The 10,696-nt window shown below is 37.8% G+C and overlaps 1 protein-coding gene across 1 annotated transcript; it reads left to right on the top strand.

Moving 5' to 3' along the window:
- Positions 1–7,808: 7,808 nt before the first annotated feature.
- LOC115738293 lies at positions 7,809–10,656 on the top strand. Its single transcript, XM_030670886.2, has 5 exons — positions 7,809–8,519; positions 9,372–9,493; positions 9,599–9,639; positions 9,721–9,819; positions 10,190–10,656. The coding sequence occupies exons 1-5, from the start codon at positions 7,994–7,996 to the stop codon at positions 10,353–10,355; spliced, it is 954 nt and encodes a 317-aa protein (XP_030526746.2). The 5' UTR covers positions 7,809–7,993; the 3' UTR covers positions 10,356–10,656.
- The last annotated feature ends 40 nt before the right edge of the window (positions 10,657–10,696 follow it).

The raw sequence follows: 10,696 nt of genomic DNA on the forward strand, positions 1-10,696 counted from the left end.
AGAAAACTCCTAATGAACCACAAGATGCACGCGCTGGAATCCTTGTGTTTTGACCTCTTCGCCCTAGGCTTCTTTGTCCTAGGATCCTCCTACTTTGTAGATAAGATACAAACCGCAAAGTTACGATCTGAAATTCTACAAGAGGAAATGGAGATCACATTACCTCTAATAGGAAGTGTCGGGAGCATGCAGTGAAAGACTGATTCCTTTGCATGGGGTACAGACTTAAATTGTAAAAGGCCTCTGGTGTCCATGAGGCGCTGCTCCCTTGAGACCCTCGCTGGGGTGGCTCCCTCGGACCCCCGCCCGCTCAGCTTGGAGTAGGGCCCACACGTTTTTCCGTTGCGGGAGAGTATGAACCACACCCCAACAAAGAGCGATACCTTTCATTTGGAAATATCGCCAAGGGGAACTCAATCCCGAATTCATCAACATATTCAGTTGAACATACTTTCATTCAAAAGCTTAAGTTAATGAGTTGTGTACCAACTAAGATATATTGACTACTTCACATTATATCAATTCTCCGACGTGAAACTCTTCTAACACACTTACATATGAACAGAAGGGAAGAGATTTAAGAAAAATAAAATTAGACATGCAAGAAATTTCTTGACTACCAAGGAGATTGCAATTATTTATAAGTGAATTTCTCCATGGGAAATTATAAATGTCTACATTGGAAATTAATATCACTATTTAGTTCAAAGTCTAACTTGTCTATTCATAAAATTCGGTCAAAGGTCATGTCAATTCACTTCTATTGCGTTGTAGATTTCTAGCTGAAATAAGACTAGATAAAGAATTTTGCTATATCTTATTCATTGTTTGGTAAATTATAATAATAAAATCGGATATTTTCATAATTTACTAATCCAGCGTTTGGTATCAATAGTATGTCAAAGTAAATGAATCTAAAAATGCCTAAACGGAGATTTTAAGAATATCTTACAGTGCATTGCTAAAAAAGAATCACAAATGCACAAACGAAGATAACCCCCATCAATAAATCTGTAATTGTATTTAGTTATGTTTTACTATCTCCCCCCCCCTCTATTTTATTTCTTTTCATGTTTTAATGAACTTCCATCAATCTTTAATAAATTATAATAATTATGCTAGTACACCTAATATAATTACTTAATATAAACGCTCAATATTATATATACTACATTATAGGATAGAAAGATATTATAGAAACGGAAATTGTTGTTATTCTTTTACTATTTTGAAATTTATTTTTTATATTAGATTCAAATTTATTTATATGTAATTAACTTATTTTATTAATTGAAGAAGTTTATTATTCGAGAAAAAACAGCATGGATTTATAAAAAAAAAAATACTACCCGCATTTATCCCACCTCTCCATGGGTTATTTTTTCAAGGCTATATGCCTCTTACATTCCATTTGATCCTGCCTTGCATAAGAACCAAACACAGAATTTTATCCTGACTACAAAACATAGTCTTAAGGTGAATGCCGATCGTATGTTGTATTCAATGAGCAAAGATGCAAATTGATAAGATAAGAATGAAATCTCTTCTCCCATCTAAAATATTCTCTGTCTCTTCTAAATTTTAAAATCAAAACCTTTAGATCTTTCTTGTCCTAAATATATGAAAATGTTTTTTTGTGGCACCCACAGAGAGTGTGCTTTTTCTTCAGAGTTTTGAATAAATCAAAATGGTAATGACTAACGCAATTATTGCACTTATAATAGTTGAATATTAAAGAATAGAAAATATCAGCTTCCTACCAAATGCGGGACTGTAGACCTTATTGGTAGGTTTTGGACTTTTGACAATGTGGTAGGTGAGGTTTTCATAACATAACAGTTGTTGAGTATTTCAACTGTCGATGCTTGCTGCAATTATCATAAAAGGTACCTCCACCCACACACGTGGAAGGAGAACTCTCAAGGCTTTCCTACCAAGCTGTTTTAGATTTGGGCCTTGTGGCCTTCTCGTTTCATTCTGGTTTGCCAGCATGAAATCTAGGTCATGGGCAATTTATTATGTGATCCAGCCTCTTCTTTGGGCTTATACATTATATAACACTTAGGCCCTTTAAAGGAAAAAACATGGAATGTGATTAAGGGAGTCCAGTGTTTTGATTCCATCTCGGATTAGTTATGTGATCCATAAATCCCGGGGCTTATTGCCATGAAAATTATGGCCTCAGAAAAAATCTCGAACCGGTACTTGTGACACATTTACCTCAAATTGATACCTCAACCCGGATCCACCTCTGTCGGTAATTTGGGATTGGACGTGGAGGGTAGATTTGAGCGGGAGCATTGGTTTGGGATTTTCGTGAGACGAAAATTATTGTGCGGCAAAGGAATTGCGGGGTATCAATTTGGGTTTTTTTGTAAGACGAGAATTAATTTACAGTGCATGTGCTATATGCATTGATTTGAGATTTTGAAGGATATTAACCCTAAATCAGTGACGGATGAAATAAGTGGTTTAGACATGCATACCTTTTTTTTTTTTAATACCATAAAAAATCTCAAATTTATACACCTATGATAAATTTACCTCAAAATGTCTTTTAACAACAAAAAACTTCAAACCGATATACATGTGGCAAATTTACCCAAGACAATCTTTTTTACTATCAAAAACTCCAAAATTGTACACCTGTGATAAAATTTTGCCAAACTAATTTTTTGACCATAAAAATTTTCAAATTAGTACACCCGTGACAAATTTCTGCTCCATTAGTTTTTCATTAAAATTTTAGTTAATTTGCTGAGTTGAATGACATGTGTCAATTGACGGGTGTATCAATTTGGGAGTTTCACCCTCTATTTATCACATATGTATTAGTTTGGGATTTTTTGTTATATTAACCCAATTTAATGAAAACTAACGAATGATAAATTTGTCATATGTATACCGGTTTGGGATTTTTGATGGTCAACAAATTAATTTATGGTAAATTTATCACAGGTGCACCATCTTGGGATTTTTGGAGGTCCAAAAAATTATTTAGAGTAAATTTATCATATAAATGTCGGTTTGGGGTTTATTGTTGCGAAATAATAATTTGGGGTAAATTTATCACGGATATACCAATTTGAAATTTTGTTTATGATAAAAAAAATTGATTTTGGTAAATTTGTCACATGTATATCAGTTTGATATTTTTCGTGGTACTAATTTATTTATTTATTTTTATGGGTGGGGATGGTTCAAGGCAATCTAGTTGGTTTTTTTTCATTTGCAATTTCTGTTTTTTCAGTCACGGTTGTATTTTCTCCTAATAAAACGAGGTGGGACGATGCTGTTTCGTATGCGCACACGCACAAAGTCGACATCACATCTGCCCCTTTCGAAGGATCTCCTACCGTCCACAACTCTAACGAGGAAGAAATGAGCTGTCGTAGAGCTGCCACGTTCACGTCGTTTTGGACGACAAGCGGTGTTTGGTAATCAGGACAACGACAGATTTCGCCAAGCCGATGTAATAAAATGCAGTTACTCCGACGAAGAATACAAGGTCGCCTATGTAATTATGGACATCCGAAATAGGAACCCGTTGAGCTAATTCACATTATTCTCATGATCACCACTGTGTAATCAAGATACGTACTGTTTGTTTCGTGTGAGACAAATCCTTTAACGAAAAAGTTATGTAGGTGCAGCACGGTCGGTAGTGGGGGGGTTCGAGATTGGGATAGATTTCGGGATAAAATCAACCGTCCCAAGCTATCGAAAATTTGTTCCGTTGCCACCCCCTTACACTTCCTTCTCGTGTTTTCCCTCTTTCCCCTCTGGGTATCGAATCGAAACCAGAAGCTAACTCAAACGAGTAGATAAATTCTATAACTTTTGTTTTTAAGTATTTTCGACGACCGTTGAACACGAATATCCTCAAACTCACCTAACTGGGCGGTCCATGCACCCAAAAGTTGTTAACCACTCCAATTGTACTATACTATCGATTAGATTAAGATGCAAAATTACGTAACCTTGTCAATTTTATAAATGAATAAATTATTAAAGATAAGATTGAAGATAGTTTGGCGAGAGTAAAGTCTTATCATACGGGCACGTGCATTGGTACTGTGTATTTAAATTGCTCGATTAGAAATGATGGATCCTCGTAGTAATGAAAATATTTTTCGTTGTCTAATTTTTTTAAATGATATAAATAATCATTTTTCGAAAAATATTTTTGAAATCGCTGATTTTCCATGAAATAAACGCAGCTGGGGAAAGACCTAGTTATGCGTTTTCCCCTCGATAAACTTTGCTTATAATACGTTTAATAGGCATATCTTGCTTTTATAGCTGATTTATGAAACTAATATAGAAAAATAGTGGGTGGCCTTTTTGCCTCCCGTACCCAAACACAGCTAAATTAATGGCTTAAACCTATAATTCCCTTGAGGCACGGTGCCTCACGAGACCGTGGCCGTCGGATTGGAAAGTAACAAATCTTGACCATCCAGATCGAGATCTGGAGAACGGCTAAGATATATTGCATTTCGAGATGTTGGTGAAAATGCAAAGTCTGACTCTTTTTTTTTTTTTTTTAAACCATGTCTAACTTATTATTTAGCCATTAATTATTTGAAAGGGTCTGAATTTGAGGTTCGATATGTATTGACCACATTCTTTGGTGTAACGTTTCCTTGGAACCAAATTGGTTATTAGGCAATCAAAATTGTAACGGGTGTACCGGAAGCTATTCTTGTAATAGGATCCCCATTAGCAGAGTTATTATGCGGAAGTGCTAGTGTGGGACAATCCACTTTTGACTCGTTTTTATAATTCAAACAATTTTGTATTACCTCTTCTTCTTGCAATGTTTATGTTAATGTATTTTTTAATGATACGTAAGTAAGGTATTTTTGGTCATATTGGCTTGCAAAAGAAGAAGAAGAAAAATCCGTAGTTCATCGAATCTCTCAAAAAAAACAAAAAAAGACACCGGAGGTTACATTTACGTCTGTCAACCGAATTGGTTGGTCCATATGGTTTCTTCATCAAAATTAGAAGAGGGAAAAAAGAAGAAAAAAATGAAAAAGAATTCAAGTAAAATAAGGGGAAGGCCAGCGAGAAAAAATAATGAAAAAAAAATGAAAAATACAAAAAAAATAAAAATGAAATGACCTAGAAAATATTGCATTTTCAAACTAATTAACCAGAGATAAGAATATTAAACAATTGGCCAACCAGATCACAACGGGTCCCACCATTTTGGTGCGCGCACGTGGCAATGACCCAATAGACGACAGAGCAACCATTTTTTGGTATGCAGTTCTTTATTTGGTTTATTTGCCTCTTTTTTTTTTTGTTGTTAAAAAATGTTGGTTTTCAGTTTCTCTTAACATTAATCTTGCCAATTTTTTTTTTATGTAAAATACAGAAAATCTTTAGAAACATCAATTTTCAACATAAAAACATACAAATTTTAATATTTCTTTAGAGTTACTTTGAGTTTGTTGTAATACCCTTTATAACATAATATGGGTTAATACCATAAAAAAAGTCCAAAAATTGATACGCTCATTTCACATTTACCCAAAACTAAATGTGCAGATGAGACAAAAGTGTACCGGTTTGACGTAAATGGGGCATGGGTGTATCATATTGGGATAAATGTGGCACAAATGTACCGATTTAAAACTTTTTACGACACAAAAGATAATTTGGAGTAAATGTGGCATGGTTGTCTCTATTTGAGATTTTTTTGTTATATAAAAACTAGTTTGGGGTAAATGTGATACAAATGTATTAGGTTAGAATTTTTTATAATATAAACCCCAAAATAACTTGGTACCCACCCACAATTAATTTTCATTATTCAAAAAGCACCAGACCGTTACTCAACGCATTCGGCCTAAACTAAATTTCGTCTCATGAAAAATCCGAGCTCTACCTTGCGTTGGCACTTTGAGATCTAACATGGAGGGGGTTAGATCTTGGTCAGAAGTACTGATTTGGGATTTCTTGTGAGGCGAAAATTAGTTTGAGCTACACATGTCATGAAGTGTCGTTTTGCGGTTTTTTTTTTTTTTCCTTTGCTGAGTTGAAGATTAATTTATGGCAGAAGGTATTAACCCATTCAAATATGAATTTTTAAGAGTCTACGTATTTTTCAAAAAAAAAAAAAAGGCTCTTAATTCATCAGCATGAGAAATGCTTTCCCCCAAGACAAGTAAAAAGAACAAGATAAACTAATTAAAAGATGAATTACTTTTTCATTGGCAAAAAGGAAGCATCAAATACGCTTTCAACTTTCCAAGTAAACACGTGAGCCATGACGCGACCCATGCCATCCATTTTGTTAGCAATGACAATGACTGTGCATGCCCAAATTTTCAAAAGTTATATCCCAATGCCAACCCTCAATAGCCATCTCCCTCGTAGTCGCCTTTATTCCTTACTATTTCGAGATATTTACGTCGTGTCTGAATCATTAGGCGAAAAAACGAACTGTACAATTATACTAATTCAAGTGACATCTTTTTTTATTTTATTTTTTTTTTTTTTGCAGAATCTGAATAACTTGGATTGTTGAGTCAGATCGGTTTCGCATAAAGCCCCTTATCCGATCTTTACAGAGAAATTATTCATATGAAGTAACAACAAAAGGTCCTCCCCTCAATCGTTAAGGATCAACATAATTATTAAACGGATGGAGACTTAGAAAGGGAAATATCGAAAATAGTAGGTAATGTGCATTAAAAGATGCCGTTATCAATAAATTACTAGAAAAAGTTTTGTCCAAAAAGGAAAATATCTTGCCCAATTGTAGTTGCCTTGGCCTTGATAGGACAATAGTGCGCAAAAGCACAACCCCCAATTTGTGTGGAAAAAGACGAAAATAAATTAAAGGGCCAAAATTACTCGAGTTATTTTGAGGAAATGGATTTAAATTATTGCAAAAAAAAGGAAGGTTGTCCAAAGCGAAAGAATTATTTTTCGTGGCATGGTAATTTGTAATCCTAGTTTAGGTAGCTAACTATGGTTTCCTTAAAAATCTTTGTAAATGACAAGTCCGTAAATATCTTTCGCATACGGTAATTTATCTTATAGTCTCGTATGGCATATATATCATGACAATCCTAACTTTCTTATAAAGATCGGTAATCAACTTGGATCCATTGTCAGCTCTCCTGTTTTATTATTGAAACATACCGCCTCGGCTCGTAAACTTAAAAGCGCTCCCCTTCCCCCCAAAATCAACGAATAATTATCCTTGTACATCACAATCTTCCTCAATCAATAGTAACTTCGACAATGTCATGGTTGGTAATTTCTCTTAGATGTCCGTAAGTCACCGACGGCCTACCGACGTTCATGTCCATCTTGTCCTGCGGTTTGAATTACGTCGTTGGGTCGGATAATAGAATTTACCACGTGGAAATTCCGTTCAAGACAGAAAATGGACTCGAAAATATCGACCCAAACTACCCTTTCTTCCATTCGAGTTTTTAAATTTGGAAGAAACATTTTTTTTTTCTTTTGGAAATTAAAATTAAGCGAAAAAAAGAAAAAGGAGGGGAGGGGAGGAAAAGGGGAGAACGAATGGAGGAATCTTTTTTTTGCAGCAGATGCCATTCTCGACTTTCGTACGGCGTGGGGCCCACGCGTACGCATACGCAACAGCTGGTGGGCTCGCTCGCTCGCACCAACTCCCTCTTCCCTAAATTGCTACGCCGTCACCAAACCCCCCACCCAAAAAAAAAAAAAACAAAAAATCAAAAATATAATTTTAATTACTCATGAGAAAAAAAAAAAAACCAGAAAAAAATTGAAATGTATAAATGGATTCGCCATTTGCACGTTCATTCATCGATATTCGTCTTCTTCTCTCTCTTCCTCCGCCATTCGATGCTTGATTAAATCTCATACGTCCGCCATGGAAGCTCAGGATTGAGCTCCATCGCTGCTGCTGTTGTCGTTGTTGTTTTTGCCGCTGCCGCTGCTGCTGCTGCTGCTGCTCTTGTCGATACGCTTTCCGCACACTCTGATGCTCGGGGTACTGTGCGCGCGCCCCAAGCCTTGGATCGTCGCCTCCTGCTTCTTCCACGCCTCCGCGGCCCACCACTGCAGGCGGCTGGCCTGGGGCTCCGCCGTCCGGTTGCAGCTCGCCGCCGACTCCCCCGACCGGCGGCGCCACCACTCCAGCTCCTGCCGCCTCGGTAGCGGCGGCGCCGGCTCCTCCTCCTCCTCCTCCTCCTGCGCCCACCCCGGCGGGGTCGCCTCGATATGGCACGCGATCCTTCCGTCCGGAGACGGCGACTCCATGAGGAGGATGGATCCCCGGCGGCCGGTGTTCCGTGGGGAGGGGTCGTGGAACGTGGCCTGGGACGCGAGGCCGGCGCGGTGGCTGCACAGGCCGGACTCCGCTTGGCTCCTCTTCGGCGTCTGCGCTTGCCTCGCGCCGGTTGACACGGCCGAGTTGAATCGCGAGGAGATCGTTCCGGAGGAGAGGGTCGAGGATTGCGATTCCTTGGACGAGCCCAAGCGGAACTCTCCCGATTACAGAGTGACAGGTTGTTGTGGATAAATCGTGTGTGTGTGTGTGTGTGTGTGTGTGTGTGATTGATTGCACTTGCGCGATGCGTGTCCTCTGTTTGCGTATATGCCTTCGCTTCATACTGGTGCATCCGTAGGCTACTAGTGAGACGTGTGTCTTATGATACCTCTGCAATGGAACAGTAACTCGCTGATTTTGTCGTTGGACTAAATTGATACGTTATCTCATCGAAGTGTCAATGTAATTTTTTGGGATTTGGAGTTTTCATTTTGTGCTTTTGCTGAAATCGAATTTTCTGTAATTGATGACGGTTGATCATGTGGGTTGGTGGCTGATGTTTACGATTGTATTTTTTATTCAAGTGTTCGACGACTATGCATTGAGTCGTTGTTTTTGTGGCTGACTGAACTTTGATTTTGGTATTTTAAGTTGGAACTGACATGATAAGTTGTTTGCTAAGTGATATAACAATTTCTTGGTTGGCTAATCAAAGCGAGAGTTAACTTTTCATGCGTTTCACTTGATTAAACCTTCATGTAGGTTTTGCCACCCTCAAAATAGATTATTGTGACCAATTCTGTTGTTGTCCTGGGATTGCTCTCCTAAAATCATTTTTGGATGCTGAGCTTGATGACAAGTAGACCGTACTAGGAAAATGGAAATTTTCTTTTCTCCTGATACATGTTTGCATATGTATACGTGTGGCATTGTATCCTTGGTTGTTAATAGATGAACAGATAGATTGTTCATTCCAGTTCTCTAGCAGCAACTCTTACTGTCCACCTTTATCTTGTCATTCCAAATTGCCAGACTATAGCGACTTGTAAGTTAAGTTCAATCTGTATCTGATTGCAAAAGAATGGAACAGGGGTGCTGGCGGATGGTCGATGCCTATTCAGAGCAATAGCTCATTGCGCTTGCTTGAGAAAGGGAGAAGCAGCTCCAGATGACAATCATCAGAGAGAACTTGCTGATGAATTGAGAGCTCAAGTAAAATCATAGTTTCTTGCTGAATATAAATTTTCTACCAGATTTATCTTACCATGTTCGAAAATCAGGGCCGTCTCATGATAGTATGATCCATCTGCCATGCAGGTTGTAGACGAGCTCTTAAAGAGGCGGGAAGAAACAGAGTGGTAAGTTTTCATTAGATGGGGCATAAGCAATGGGTAGCTGACACATTAAGCCATGATATGGTTTTCATTTTATATGTTCAGGGCCATTGAAGGAGATTTTGATGCATATATTGAGAGAATTCAACAACCATATGTATGGGGTGGAGAACCAGAGTTGCTAATGGCTTCTCATGTCCTGAAGTGAGTTCTTTGGCCATTTTGCTTACTGATTTTGATTTTTCGTGTGGGAAGCCATTTTTTATCTTGTTTCACTTTAACTGCCTAGCATACTTAAAGACTGTCATGGTACAATTATTAGAGGATTGCTGTAATAGTAACTCTGAGAAACTGAAGGATCGTCTCTGTTCCGGATGATGTGAGACTAGTCATTACTCTTGCATTCCTTTAATATAGTGATGCCTTAAATCTCTCATATTGAGGTTGGATATTATGCTTAAGCTTCATTCTTAAATTTTTGTATGTATTGTTGTGTATATGTTAATTTTTTTTGTCTGGAATTATGTGTACTCATGTTTGTGTTTGGATTTACACCTTCACATCATTGGCTCAGGACCCCAATCTCGGTCTTCATGGTGGATAGAAGCTCTGGCAGTCTGGTCAACGTTGCAAAGTACGGTGAAGAGTATAGGAAGGATGAAGAGAGTCCTATTAACGTCCTGTTTCATGGGTATGGTCACTACGACATACTGGAGTCATTCGCCGGTCAAAGCTATTAGGTAGCATGCATGTAGAATTCGAGCGAGAAACTTCTAATGACAATCCAGTTTTGTTAGATGAGTTATCTTGTGAAGTAACAGCTGCCTTCCAACAGTAGGGTATTTCTCATCTGTTGCGAAAAGTTTTTCCTCAGGTCACTTGATGCAACCACAGGTGGAGAAGATTACTAGTTTCTTTCTGTAGATCATTTTCCGTCAGTTCAATTGGAATTTCCGATGATACCTTCTGTTGTTTCATGGTATGTGAATTTAGCAACCTTAACGAGCAGTTGTGCTCCAATAAAATGGCTCAAAGATCAAATTCTATGCTCTCATATGTTTATCATTTTTCGAAACGTAAG

This window comes from Rhodamnia argentea, chromosome 8 (genome assembly GCF_020921035.1).
Source record: "Rhodamnia argentea isolate NSW1041297 chromosome 8, ASM2092103v1, whole genome shotgun sequence".
NCBI lineage: Eukaryota > Viridiplantae > Streptophyta > Magnoliopsida > Myrtales > Myrtaceae > Rhodamnia > Rhodamnia argentea.